Source organism: Fonsecaea monophora, assembly GCF_001642475.1.
Source record: "Fonsecaea monophora strain CBS 269.37 chromosome Unknown Scaff216, whole genome shotgun sequence".
NCBI lineage: Eukaryota > Fungi > Ascomycota > Eurotiomycetes > Chaetothyriales > Herpotrichiellaceae > Fonsecaea > Fonsecaea monophora.
The window spans coordinates 1-14,991 of NW_019174147.1; the positions used below are offsets into that span (position 1 = coordinate 1).

Sequence of the window (14,991 nt, forward strand, 5' to 3'; positions counted from 1 at the left end):
TTTCTCCTCTCGTGCTCTACTCTTGCTATCTCTGACTTTCGTGTTTACCTTCTCTTATATGTGTTCGCTGTCTTTTGTGTGTCTTATGTAGTGTTCGACAGTAGGTCTTGTCACCTATATATCTAGCGTGATTCAACGTCAGCGTCTGTATCTATTCTCTCTCTTCACACCCTATTGTATATAGTTGTATCACATCTCCAGTCTCTCTCTCTCTCTCTCTCTCTCTCTCTCTCTCTCTCTCTCTCTCTCTCTCTCTCTCTCTCTCTCTCTCTCTCTCTCACCCACACACACACACACAGAGAGAGGCTGCGCCCGGCAGAACTTCATCCGTTTCCGTTTATGGCATAGTGGAACATGCGGTGGAGCCCTGAAGCACCAACGAATCGTTTTACACTTACCCACACGACAAGAGAGTCTGCCAAAGGTCGCAGAATGTCCCCCAAGGCGAATCTACATAGTCGGATTACCAAAAACCAAGTTTTGGAGTGTCAACTATGATGCTCGAACCTTGTCATGCAGAAAACTCCGGCGTTTGAGATGCTTCAGTGGGCGGACTAACTTGACTTGAGCAATCAGATTCATACATGTTACATTTTAGCAGGCTTTTCCGGACATATCGTTGATGTACGTTTGCCAAGACTTTGAAATTAGTCCGACTATCAGACAAATGGGTGACAACCAAACCGTTCATATATACCTCGTGCATTGTATTGGGGCGGTTGTCCAATTTGATTTTGAAAGCCCTTTTTGCGCGGATTGCAGAGTGCTTGTTTGACAAGTTAACCCAGTTTTCGACAGCGATCATGGCTCAACCATTCCAACAACTCCCGTACCTCAGCTACGGTCTGCTGGTCCTGGGCATTTGTGTAGTCTACCGAATCCTCCGGATTGGTAGGCGAGACCCGAGAATGCCAAAGGGTCCTCCTACACTTCCGATTCTGGGCAATTTCCATCAAATCCCCTCGACAGGGATGTATAGGCAGTACGTGGAAACCCGCTTGTAGAAAACGCATTTGACAACTGGCTGAGGATGGGGACAGATTCCGCGAGTGGGCGAAAGAGTACGGCCCGGTGTTTTCACTGAAATTCGGACCGTCCAACATCATCGTTCTCAGCGACCGGGAGGCCATCCACGAACTTATCGACAAGAAAGGCAGCATCTATTCGGACCGGCCGACAACATATGTCGGTAACCTGCTGACCAAGGGAGACCACATTGCAATTTCGCCAGCGGACTCGCTCTGGAGAGAAAAGCGAAAAGTCATTGCACACAACTTCTCCCCCAAGATGCTCGACGAGAAACATTTTAGAGTTCAAGAGGCAGAGTCAGTTCATCACGGCGGCTAAAGGCGTGTAATAAAGAGATTGGCCTAACACACTGCTTACAGGGGCATCGTATTGATGAATGACCTGTTGAACCATCCAGACGGCTTTTTCAACCATATCCGTCGATATACGGCGTCGGTGGCTGCGACATTAGTCTATGGCCAGCGAGGTGCCACTTTTGACTCCTTCTGGGGCCATGTATGGAAACCAACCTCTCTGGACTTGAAAAGACTAAAGGGCTAACGGACAATGTAGGCCGTCTACGACGTGATGACCAAGGTGAGCGAAGCATCTTTTTCGTGATTGAGTCGTCTAAAATATATCCTAGTGGACGGAATGCATGGAACCTGGAGCGAATCCGCCGGTTGACGAGTACCCGATCTTGAAATATATCCCCAAAAGCCTCGCGTTATGGAAGCGACGGGCATTGCGAGCAGGAGACACCATGGACGCAGTATGGACTCGAGCACGTCAGATCATCGAGGCACGAAGGGCTAAGGGTGACAAACGCGACTGCATCGCCGACCGACTTCTAGACGAGTACAACGAGAAAGGCTTCCCGATGAGTCAACACGCGTTTAACAATCTCATCGGCGAGTTGGTCGAAGGAGGTGCGGACACGACGTCCGCACAGCTGTTAACCATGGTCCTGGCCCTGGCGCGCAACCCCTGGGTGCAGGAAAAGGCACGAAAGGAAATCGATCCATTATGTGGCTCCTCTCGCTCGCCACAGTGGTCCACCGACTTCCAAAGCCTCCCGTATATCAACGCCATCGTCAAGGAGGGCATGAGATGGCGACCAGTGTATGTGCATCAGATGTTCCACGCTGACTTTGTTCCGCCGTCACTGACATTTGTATGTGGCTAGCGCTGTGACTGCTCTTCCTCACAGAGTCAGACAAGGTATGTGAGGACACCCCTAAATGTCCGAAATAGATATCCTAACCCGAGCCAAGATGACTACTACAAGGGGATGCTGATCCCGAAAGACTCGACCATCTTCATTCCCACCTGGGCAATCCACCATAATCCGGAAATCTACCCCAATGACGAAGACTTCAACCCCGACCGCTTCTTGAACTACCCCAAGCTGGCGAGTGAATACGCCGGGAGCGCCAACTGGAAAGACCGAGATAAGTCTAAGACTACCCCTTCAAAAGCTTCCAAAAGTTGACTAACTTCTATGATACATCACTATGGATACGGTGCCGGGCGCAGAGTATGCCCTGGGATGCACTTGGCCGAGCGAAACATGTGGCGAATAACCTCTAAGTTACTTTGGGCTTTCGACATACGCGAACCGGTCGACCCCGTCACCGGCAAAACAATCCCACTCGACCCAACCGCGTACAACCCAGGAATCACGCAGGCGCCTCTCCCGTTCAAGGTGAGGATCACTCCTCGTAGTCCTGAGCACGCCGCTGCTCTGCGAAAGGAATATCGGGCTGCTCTGGACTTTCTCGCTCCCTTCGAGTCCAACGAATGATTGTACAGATGTAACTGCTGGAGGTGAATGTGGGATCAGCGCACTCACCATCTTGCACTTAAAGTTCTTTACGTAAAGCATGGACAACATGCAGTTTCGAGAGAAGTGATGCTTTAAATCAGTTTACCTAGGTCAAATGAACTACAAAAACAAAACTATTAAATAAATGACATAACAAGACGAGATAAACCCCGTTACTTGAAACAAAGAATCTACCATTTCTAAGTAACGTAGAGTAGCTGGAGGGTAGCGTTAGGGTCCCCTTTCCTCCTCTTAGTTTACTTTTTACTTCATTTAGACCTTTATCTCCTACTAATATACCCTCTAAAACCTTCTAGAATCTTAAGAATGAAGTAGGGAGGCGTTAGGAATCGAAAAGAGTTACTTCCAAAGGGCATTCCGCAACCGTAACCATATGCATAAAGTAGCAATATTTATATTTTTCTTATCACCAATCGATAGATCTCGTTAAGCTGAGCATGTCGATACCATTCTTTTCTTCATATTGCCAACAACTAAGAAGAAACCGTGGCTTTGCGATCCTCGTCTGGTGAACACTCTCACTATGAGCTCCAAGCTGTGTCAGCAAACATCCATATCCTTCAATCGAGTGCTCCCATCTTGTAGGGAAAGACCAGTAGCGATAATGTCCGACGAGGACATCTTCCTGCAAAGTTAGGTCAAGGAACGCAGTCGCGCTTATTAGACCGTCAACCCCGAGCTTTCATCATCCACTCCACCGGCTCCAGACCAGGAGACTCCGAATTCTAGTCAGGGTGGACAAGCTCGGAGAGCAATTTCTCGTCTCGAACAGCTCTGTTAAGCGGAGCGGCCCCAGGATCTAGAGCATCGAGAAGCTACTAGAGATGAGGAACTACTAGACCTGACAACCACTGGTTCTTGGATGAAACGCACACAGTAGCTGGAAACGCATCGTGGGGCAGAGCGGGGTATCCTCGTGCGGACGACAAGACTTACAAAAATGAAGAGGATCATCTCAAGGCACACGTAATGACCAATTAGCGTCGCGAGCCGAGATGGGCACCGGGTCGAAGCGTTCCAATTTGAACTGGGATGACGATCAGAGGTAGCTATGGACGGGAAAAGGCCTAGGACCATCTCTAGGCCGATCACTCCAGGGAAGACTTAATTCGTTTTTATGATAATCTACCGTCTAGGGAGTAGATTGTTGTAAAATGCCTCGGGCGGGGAAGCTAAACTAGTTTACTGTCCGATGTGCGCGTCCCATCGTTCAGACTCAGGCAGGTCATTCTCAAAGACTTTTATCTAGGAGTCCAGCGATTTTCTCTTCGTCAACTTTCTTATTGGCCGTGCTGTTCTATAGGGTAATCTGCAACCGCAGCACCATATAACAACTTTTGATTTTTCAGCATGTTTTGGTGCTAATCAATAGTCCTCTTCTCCTCAGTTCGAGTCATCTCTTTTGCTTCCATCCTGTCTCAATACTCACGTTGTGGTGGCGTTCCAAAGTTCGGCACCTAGGGGTCTCGTCGAGGCCTGCCAAGATAATTAGAGCCACGCTAAGCCCTTCTCGAATTTTTGTAGATTTCACCCAATCAATCATGCTGTACATCAGCCACGCACTAGTCCCAATTTAATTATTGTAGATTTCCACCAATCACTCATCCGCATTTCAACTCCACGCCGTGGCTGCTTCTTCTTCAACCACCACATCAAGCATCTACTCTGTAGCTTTTCATCTTTGTTAATGCGGTACTGAATCAATGTCGCTTCAAGTAAATACGGCGAGACCTACATCATATAGCTCATTCCTTTATAGATTCAAGACATTAATTGAGCGTACTGAAGGCCTCTATCCTTAAATTGTAATTCCCTGGTGAAAGGTCGCGTTGATGCCTCTCATTCCTTTCCACATAGCTTGCCAGTCATCACTGGCACGTGAGTTAACCCATACCTCTGAAAGGTAACATAGCTCTTCCCGAAAAGTCGAGACCTCGTAAGGGGTACGCTACTCGTTTCATCAATGGAACTAACGTTTGGAATTCATGTCAGCAGTTACCAACCTCTCAAATTTCGATGTTAGATTATATCGTAGGATGAGTAAAGTAGAGTGCTTGCTTCGATCATTCTTTAGGGTGCGACTTTATTCTATGGCGAGTAACGCGGTCAGGTTTTGTTTAGGCTTACTCTAACATGGCTCCTGGACGACCTCGGAAATATCAAACCACCAAGGAAGCGGAAGAAGCACGTCGGTATCGGCAACGAGCGAGGTTACAGTCACGTAATAGCGATGCTCCCTTCTCTCAGGTATAGTGTTTCTATGCTCGTATTTCGATATGGAGTATTAAAATACATCGAAGTTAAGCTCGGCTCCTCAATTGCCCGGGGAAATGGTGTGGGAAGTCACCACTCCTCAATCCTTAGCTGGCCCAGTGGTGGCCCCGAATCAATCAACCCTGCTACATGAAATCCTTGCCTCCGCCGAGGTAGGACCTCCTCATGATAGTTTTGATGTGGATCATTCAGACATAGAAGATCATTCTATACTGAATGAGCAAAATATGGATACTGCTTCGCAAGCCAGTGTATCCATGGAGATTTCTGAGCCATCCACGACTCGATTATCGTCGAGGTCATCTCCCGTCGCCAGCATTGCTTCTTCTCGAAGGCGTCGCAGATCCTACACACGTTCCTCAACTCGATCCTCTATCCTGTCATCTACTGCCGAACCGATTTTTGTAGCACCTCTTCCCGCCACCGCTCTCGCCCACTTCCTGGCCACCCAACTACTCTCAGCCGATCCGGCTCGGACATTACTTGAGCTCACGCAGAATGCTCCTGGAGCTCCTCCTCCGCTTCTCGAGATACTCCGTCAACGCGAGAACCATGACGAGATCCCCCCACCGACAGACCGCCTCAGTCTCCGCGCGGGCCTGGACCACATTCAGTCCCACTTTCCTTCGGACAAGCAACTTCCCAACGTCATCTCGAATCCTTCGATTGAGCGGCCCAACGTTGTCTATACGGCCGAAGAGCTTCAATATCTCTTCACGGGCTATACTTGCGAGGCCGATCAACATCTTCGACCGCACATTGACCCTTTAGTCGATCAAATGGGTGACTACACGGTCACTAGTGAGTTTGACATTGACAGCCTAGTGCTCTTCAGTCAACACCTCGGCGTCTTTCGGCAAGGCATCCTGTGGTACCCTTCTCAGATGCCTCTGGGAGCCCTAACCACGAGTATGCACATGAAGCCAATGTTGGTCCAGTACTATGACAGTCACGGCCATTTCCATCAGCGTCGAGTTCCGATCCACCATATCCCGAACTATTGTTTTGCTCGTCTCCCTGGGGCGGACGGATTTACGGCGCATTGGGTCTTCACGCGGCTTTACCAGCCGTCGTCGTTCAGTGTGGCGGAGAAAGAAGGACAGCGACTTACTGATCGACAGTTTCAACATTGGACCGATCGTATCTTACTCCCGAGCCTGCGTGAATGCCTCCCTGCCGGCCGTCTTCACCATCTTCCGGCCAGTTTCAAGCAAGCTCAAGCCAACGCTCGGGCCTTGCGTACGGAGACTCGAACCGCGGCCGTGGATGCCGCCGTCCACCATCAAAATCTGCAGTACGAAATCCCCGCCACCTACCTTCCCGCCATCCAAGAGGCCATCCGGCGCCGGGCCCAAGCGCCTGGCAATCACGAATTTCAAGACGCCTACATCATCATTGTCGGTAAAGGGTTAAAGTTGCAGCCGTGGAAAACGGCTTCATGGGCCACCACCATCGACTGCTTTTTTCACTGGTTTGAGCGGCAGTTCGACCCTCGGCATTTCAGCGAAGATACAGTGCATGTGGACATTGGCAAAGAGACCCTCCCTCCCCCGTCTTGCAGTTTGCTCTGGCGCGAAGACTTCCTGCGCCTCTTTACGGCATGCCTCCAATCCTTAGACCCGGGATCGCCCCGGCTAACGCCGACTCTTTACCCATGGGGATTTGTTCACGGAGTGGGAAGTGCTACTCTCGAACTACCGCTCGAATGTCGACTCCGCGACGAGGGTGTCTCCTACATCCAGCACTACTCGGATTTCAAAGAGATCTTCGCGGCGGGAAATACCTATCCTTTCTCTAACCGGGGGTTTTCTAGCCTCACGCTGAGCCCCGAAGTAATGGCCACGTTCCAACAGATCGGTGGGGCGATCATCGTCCAGCCGGACGTCCTAGCTCGTGCCTTCATCCACAGTAAGCTTCGCTGCCACTATGGGCTCTGGGCTTCGGCGACGGAGACGTTTGGAAATCGCTGGGAGTGCCGCGTGACTCTCCGTCTCCTTCGACAGATCGATCAATGCGCTCGCCGCCTCTCTATCACCTTAGCCCCGTTTACCGTGACTCCTACCTGCTCTTGGGTCATTCATTCTACCGATATACTGGAAGAGTGGTATCGCTTCAACCTGAACAAATTCTGTTTCGGGTTCGAGACCCTCTACGGGCGCTGTCAGGAAAAGCCCTACATCGCCTGGGAGCACACCCAGCTCATGATCCTCTTGCTTAAGTGCATCTCGTGCTTTGCTGGAGTCCTAATCCCGGGTAGCTATCCCGTGCTCTAGCAAGATCACTATCGCCCTCGGTCTCATCCAGGCTCGCGCGAGGCGATCGCGCAGCGACAATCCCGACAAGGGCTGGGTATCGGAACGAATCTACAAGTATATGGCTATGGGTGGCTCGCGGACAAGATCGATTGGGAGAACTGGGTACTTCGTCCCGAGGTCAGTGGTCAATTTCGGGTGCAAAATGTGTCGATCCTGGAGACTTTTCGATCGCATTATCGCGAGCTACGTAACCACATGGACGACTATGTCTTGGTGGCCTCATCCGTCTCGCTCCTGTCGCGGTGGAAGGAATCTCCGATCCACGTCGCATTCATCCTTCGACTCTTTCGGGCTATCTGCCTCCGGGCATTTCAGCGGGACGTCTTCCAGATTCTTCGACCCTATGTTCGCCCTGATTACTGGGCCGATATTGTCAAAGGACGAATCGGGCTATCGGCCGACGCTCTCCACCGTGTCCTCGATCCAGAGCGGGCGGCCACTCATTTAATGGTGCGGCCGTTTCAAAAGATTCGTAACTTCCATAGCCTTTTCCAGTGGCTATGGGGGGAGAACGACGGCTTCTCTCGCGGGCCGTGGAGGCGACTCCCTTATCGGATGTTGTATACCTTCTGTGGCCAGGTCATCATGGACATCTTCGGCCGCGAATACTATCCGACATGGCGACGTCAGTTTAGCAAACACGTTCGGATCAATTTCTGGTTCCTTCCTTACCCGAGTTTGAAAGCACTCATTAGTCATGAATGCGGGAACGATCAACGTCGACAGTTTCGATGGTGGTCCAATTACAACTATAAACTCGCACAGCACCATGGCGTGGACGCGAATCGCGTTGTTCGATGTCACCAGTGGAGTCGCTGGCCCAAGGGCCGCTGGTCAGTCACCCCGGAATCCGGTGAGTATCGCTTTTCAATCTGCCTACCGGCTGCTCTCTGATGACGTTCGCCAGATGTGATGCGAGGTTTACCGCGGCCTGACTTTCATCTCGCGTTCCTCCGCCCGGAGCAGGTCTTCGAGCAGCTCCGCCGTCTCGAGGGGCACGAAGTCGATACGGATGCGGACGAGATGAATGAGGACGAAGATGGGATTGACGCCGATGGGATTCGTGACGAATTTGGGGAACGTCGGCTGCCTCCTGAAGAGCATGGCGGGTCATCGAGTGAGCTCAGTGTTTTTGACTCGGATGACTCTCAGCTCTCCGAGTACCAGGATCGGCGGCGACTCCGGCAGGAGGAGAAGGTCCACCAACGGCAACGGCAGCGCCTCGGAATCCTTCGGCGATCTCTTCGCATTGAGCAGCAAGCTTTCCGTCAATCGATCCCTCATCACGATCACCGCGCCATGCCGGGCGAGGAGGAGGAAGGCGAGGGACATACGGCCGAAACCTCCCCCCACCGAGACCTCGCCGAGATGATACGACGATACGATGAGAGACTGGCCCACCTTGAGGAGGAACAAAGACAACACGCTCAAGCGGCCTCCCAGTTGTCTCGTCGCCGCTCCCTCGGTCTTCGGCAGGCTCGAACACGACAACGAGTGCAGGTCGAGGAACGGCGAGCCCTCGAAGGGCGAACGCGAGCGGCTGAGGAAGCCCAGCAGCGAGAATGAGCGCGACTGGAGGCACAACGCGTCCGGCAGGAAGAGCATACCCGTACTCAGGCGGAGAGGGCACGGGTCCGACGAACCATGGCCGCGTAGAGCGAGCAAGCTGCGCGGGAGCAAGCCATTTTCGTACGTCGTCAGTATCACTGGCTCTCGTCTACTCGGAATCAAGCTCGATCAGTTCAGGAAGGGCGTCGCGTGTTGGGTGAGCTCGATGTGGCAGAATATCCGATGGATGAGCCCGAAGCTGCTCACTTCGTCAACCTTTCCAATTCATAATATTAATCTACGGTTTCGGAGATAATAGAGCTTCGACGTCAACGAATGTTCAATTCCTAGGCCATTTCTCTCCGACATTACATACATTGTCTGGTGATCCTAGGGCGGGAGGTACTAGCCAGGATAGAAAGATGATCAGGAGGGAGCGATAACGTGCCTGGAGAGACACTTCGCCTTGGAATAGTGGCCAATAGAGTCTAGCCGCGTGGCAAGTCCGCAAAGGTACGTCGTGCGCGGAATCACATGGCGGTCTTCAGGCGTCGAAGGGACACAGACATCGCGATGCCAGGAGGCAGAACGCCCACAGTCACGTGGCTTCGCATTGACAGCACACACCCCTTGATCCCCTAACCCCCCGCTCTTCCCATTCCTCTTCGCACTGTCCTGCCACATCGCCATCAGTATCTCTACCACTCGGGGACGAAAAGCGTCTAAATCGACCATGGAGAAACGAAACGCGCAACTCTTTCTTAAGTGAGTGATATAAACATCCCGCCGGTCGAGGGTGCTTCGAGAGGGGCTAACGCCTTAGGCCACAGATGGTTCCAGAGTGACCGCATTAAGGTCTTAGTCGGCGGGGACGGGAAGGAATTCCTGGTCCCGCGCGAATTCCTACGACGCCGATCTCGTATCTTTCGAACACGCATTGACCAACAGTCATCCACTCTCTTACTCTTCGATGTCCAGCCCGATGTCTTCGAAAGATTCCTCCTTTGGGCGGCGAGTCCTACCCCGTCCATCGATCCTCGGACCACACTGGAAGAATTACAAGGGCTAGACCTTTTCGCCGAGGAATATGAGGTGGTTGCACTGCAAAACCAAGCAGCGGACCGGTTCGACCAGCAGTTTACCTCTGGGAATTGGGTACTTCAACCTGAGATGCTCCCATGTATATATCAACGATGTAGCCCACAAAGCCCCCTTCGAGGAGTATTCCGGGCAGAGTTGATGTCTATATACAAGGAGCGGTATGTGAGGGAGGAGGATAGGTGGATGAAACTAGTCGATGCGGGTGTGGCGACTTGGCGACCGATGTTTACAAGGCGGGGATACATGCTCAAACCGGGTACGGGTTCCATTTCCCGGACTCGCCTGTGAAGAAGGTTAATCCTTGTCAATTTCATATCCATTTACACCAGAGCGACTCGATTAACCTTGAGAACGTGGAGGGCGAGATAGAGTGTCCGCATCAAGCACTTGAGTGCTTTCCGGACGAAGAGGAGGAATGGGGCATTAGCACTAAGATTTGCGACCAACCAGAACCAGAGCCAGGACCAGAAGAAAGCAACAGCGACCGGGGAAGCTTCCCAAGGTCCAAGAAGGACAAGAAGCAGAAGAAGGCGAAGAAGTTATCATCACCGATCACAGAGGAAGCACCGGCAGCAGCGGAAGCACTGGCGACGGAGGAAGCACTGGCGACAGAGGAAGCACTGGCGACAGGCGAACCAGTGGCAGTAGAAGATGCATCGCCCGCAGAAGTATGCGAAACATCCGATGATTTGGTGATAGTATCACCGCCAACACTACCACCCTGCTCGATGGTACCCATCGAAGGATTCCAAGATTTTTTCTATGATGGGTACCAAGGAAATAGAAAGTCGAATATCTCTTGGTACCCATCGTAAAAAACGACGGTTTTTTCGATTTTTCCGTTTATTAGGGTCTATTCTTCGATAATATCTACTTAGATAGACTCTCGGTCTCGTAGATGGACTAATATAGTCTTAACCCTAGAGGGAAGATCTATAAAAGATCAAAATCGCGAATATCTCTTCAACTAGAAATTTTCCAAGTGCGTTTTTTTCGCTTACTGGATAGAGAATATCGAGTTCTACCCCTCTATTCATTTTCGAAAGAATCGAACTAAGGGTCGTTAAATTAGAGCGGAAATGGTGTGGCTTTAGGGACTTCCTCGTAGGCTAAGTTAAGGTTTCGACTATAGGGTCTCTAAACCCTCCCCTAGTCCGAACGAGGCTAGACTCGTTTTTTTCGAGGCGCCGCATCGCCGTTAGAGGCTACTCCTGACGGGCGTTTACGCCGCTCGATTTTTTCGAAGAGAAGCTCTTAATTTACGAGAGAAGAGTCGAAGTTTTCGAAGCTTAATTTATCTTGTATTTTTCGGCTCTTTAGCCGAAATTTTCGACCCTAGAGTCGTTTCTAACGAGGGCCTTTAGACTTAGCTAATTTCCTATTTCTTATAGATGTACCTCGAAAAAAATGATGCTAGCCCTATATCCTATCCTCCAGCTCGAAAAAAACGAATATAGTAAACCACCACTACCGTTATATATAGTAAAGAGGCCTTCCGCTCGAAAAAATCGAGTAGAAATGGGTGGGACTCCGGTTAAAAAAAAAAGAGGCCGTAGTCGGAAAAAACGAGGCTATAAGATGGACTCCTAGCCTTTAGCCTCTAACGCCTAATAGGCGACTTCGACGTCGAACTGCCATTATGTTAGAAAAAAATGAGGGGGGACTCGGATTTTTCGAACTAACCTCCTAGTCCTCTACCTAGTCTACCTAGGTGGTAAGCATCTTAATTAGCTAGGACAGTTAGTTTTTTTCGAATAGAGGGTCGGGAAAAACTAGCCTCGATGAAGTTATAGCGGTATATACCGATATAGAGAGCGTAGTCCGGTCCAGTCTACCATCCGTTAGTTTTTTTCGAGTATAGGTTCGATTTTTTCTTACCTTAGCGGCCTTAGGATCGCTAGGGTAGACGTTAAAGACTACTAGGAGCTCCTCTACTAATACGTACTTTTTTTTCGAGTTAGCGGTTGAGAAAATCGAAGGGGGAGTCGTTCTTACCGAGGCTAGGTACCTATAGGCTAGGTAGGGATCATCCTTAGTACTATCCGAGGCCTCGCCGACCTTAATAGGGATACGCTAGAAAATTTCGAGGTAAGTCTAGGCTCTTTTTTTTCGAGGGGGGAGTCGAAAAGTACCTTATTTCCTTTAAAGTAGGACTAGTACTTTATCTTTACGGGTAAGTTACTCTTACCTCGCTAAAAACGATTCCTAGTTCGAAAAAATCGACGGTTAGCGGGTGGGTACTCTAGTCGAAAAAAACGAGGGAAAACGTACTGGGAGTTAGCTAAAAAAAAAAAGGGGCTAGGTACTCGAAAAAAACGAGGGAAATCGTGCTAGAGGTTAGCTAAAAAAAAAACGAAGGGGGCTTCGAGAAAAACGAGGGAAATCGTACTGGTGGTTAGCTAAAAAAAAAAGGAGCGAGATACTCGAGAAAAACGAGGGAAAAGGTGCTAGGGGCTGGGCGAGAAAAAAACGAAGGGGGGTTCGAGAAAAATGAACTTACTCGATCTTCTCCTTAATGGTGGACTTACTTATAATGATAGGGCGCTCGATACGGCCGTAGCCCTCCTCGCGCTAGACCCGAGCTCTAGATCTTTTTTTTCGAGTCAGCTCTCGTTTTTTTCGAGGAGGGAGGGTATTAGGGCTCACCTAAGAAGGCTACTAGCGCCGGCGGGGGGCATCGTAGGCGTAATCTTAGCCGAAGCCGGAGAGGGGGAGGGTGTAGGCGTATTTTTCGACCCGTCAGTCGCTTTTTTCGACCCGTCAGTCGCTTTTTTCGACCCGCCCGTAGCCTTTTTTAGGGTCTTAGGGACCTTAGGCATTTTAGGTCGATTTTTTCGAGGTCGTTTTTAGTGAGTTAGCGGTCGTTTTTTTCAAGGCTAGATAGACTGTCAGACTATTCGAAAAAAACGAGGCAGGAGCGAGGCGGCGGCGACGGGGTAGGTAGGATGAAGAAGGAAAGGTCAGAAGGAAAGAAGAGAGGGTTGAAATAATCTAGCCTCGCTAAGGTTTTCTAGAGGGTTAGGTCTAATACCCTCCTAAGTAGTATCGATACTATCAGGTCTGGTACCCTCCCCGTCGGTACGAAAATTTCGACCTACTCCTCGAGTATTTCGAGTTCGAGTATTTCGAGGAGTAGGGCCCGAGTTCGAATATTTCGAGTTCGAATATTTCGAGTTCGAATATTCCGAGGCATCCCTCGATTTTTTCGAGGGGACGCGAACTTACGTTAAACTCCCCTTTTAACGGGCTAACTACGTACCTCGAAAAAATCGAAGGGAGCCTTATATTATTCGGGGCCTCCGTTACCTCGTTCTCTTCGGGTAGAGAGCCGAAATTTTCGACGCCTCTAGTACTAAGTCTTCTTCGACTATTAAGTTAAATAACTAAGGGAGAGTCTACTTAGATACCCCTACCTTACCTAACCCCTCGTATACTATACGACTTCTACGAGGGATCCCTCGTCGGTAACGAGGAGGGGAACGGTTTTCTCGACGAGTTCCTCGTACATTATATATTACTATATTAACATTCTTAATCGCTTCCGCCTATTATCGTCCTCGACACTCTCGCGCGCCTAAACGATTCTAACGATACTTAGATCGTTTAAGACCTAGTAGACCTTGATCGCGTCTATCCTAAATAATCGAGTAGGCCTACGAAGGTAGTCGAGGATTCCTACGTAATCTTACCCCTAGTTATAGAGCTCGGAAATTTCGATTCCTAACGCGTTTAAAAAGACCTACGGGTAGCCTATTTCGAGGCGGAGCTCGATAATCGCGATAAAGCTCTTGACGACTATCGGGTAGATATATTCGTCCGTCACCTCTTTTTCTTCGAGGTCTTTAAATCGCGTATAGACTCGCGACGGTAAGAGATACTGATAGTAATAGCTACCCCGGACTAGACCCCGGCCGGCCGAGAGTCGAGAATTTAGAGCGCTTAGTCGATTTTAAAGAGTCCTCGTTAGACCTCTAGCCCGGTAGAAGGCTAGTGAGTTAGTTAGTGGGTACTTAAGGAACGAGTAGGCGTTCATCTCGTCGAGATTTCCGAGGAAGAGGTAGAAAAAATAGGGCGCGAGGGAGAAATCTTCGATTACGTCCTCGAATTGTACGAGCCCGACGTTTATCTCTCTAATAGCGTCTTCTTCGCGATTCGCCTACCGCTGAAATACGCTCTATTCGCGTTAATAGATATAGTAAGGCTTAATTTTCGAGGCGGATCTCGTATTATACGACGTATAGCTGACGATGTCGACGTTATCGAGGAAGTGGCTCGTGACCTATCGGATATACCGATCCTCGTTTAGGAGCTTCTAAAAAACTAACTAATCGATCGACTTAAACTGCTCCGCGCTCGTAATATTCGAGAGATCCATCGATTTATACGAGGATTACGTTTAGCGTCGGAGTTCTTTCGACCTCTGACTTTAGAGGATTACCGACAGTCCGTCTCGACGAATACGACTCGAGCCTTAAATAAATTTAATTAAGCCTAGTCGGTGCGGGGGGAGATATAGTGTAAATTAAACGAGGTGGAAGTCGACCCCGAGGGCGAGCGCGCTCGTCGCGAAGAGGGTTAAGACCGTATCGTCCGTCAGGAACGAATGAAGAATCTAATCTTTCTAGGGATCCCTCGTATGATAGAAGGGGATTTTTATCTTCATCGAGAGTCCGTTCCCGTAGTAATAGGTCGGGACGAAGAGAATCGCCTTACTTTTCGGACCGAGCCCTTTCGCCTCGAACATTTTAAGTATCCTCTTAATATCTTTAAGTCGTATTATTTGACGGTTAATAGTTACGATCTCGTAGTCGATATTTTCGCGGATCGTAGTTAATTAAATAATGCGATTCGTCTCCTCGAGAAGAAAGAACTCGCTCTCGACTAGTCTTAGGAGTAGTA

The 14,991-nt window shown here is 49.9% G+C and overlaps 2 protein-coding genes across 2 annotated transcripts; both read left to right on the forward strand.

Annotated features, from left to right (window-relative positions):
* Positions 1–803: 803 nt before the first annotated feature.
* AYO21_12066 (hypothetical protein) lies at positions 804–2,500 on the forward strand (the record flags this gene model as incomplete). Its single annotated transcript, XM_022661905.1, has 7 exons — positions 804–982; positions 1,041–1,325; positions 1,389–1,524; positions 1,582–1,605; positions 1,655–2,130; positions 2,219–2,229; positions 2,283–2,500. The coding sequence occupies 7 exons, from the start codon at positions 804–806 to the stop codon at positions 2,498–2,500; spliced, it is 1,329 nt and encodes a 442-aa protein (XP_022505784.1).
* Positions 2,501–5,355: 2,855 nt separating this feature from the next.
* On the forward strand, positions 5,356–9,009 carry AYO21_12067 (hypothetical protein; the record flags this gene model as incomplete). Its single annotated transcript, XM_022661906.1, has 3 exons — positions 5,356–7,381; positions 7,433–8,296; positions 8,351–9,009. The coding sequence occupies 3 exons, from the start codon at positions 5,356–5,358 to the stop codon at positions 9,007–9,009; spliced, it is 3,549 nt and encodes a 1,182-aa protein (XP_022505785.1).
* Positions 9,010–14,991: the final 5,982 nt, after the last annotated feature.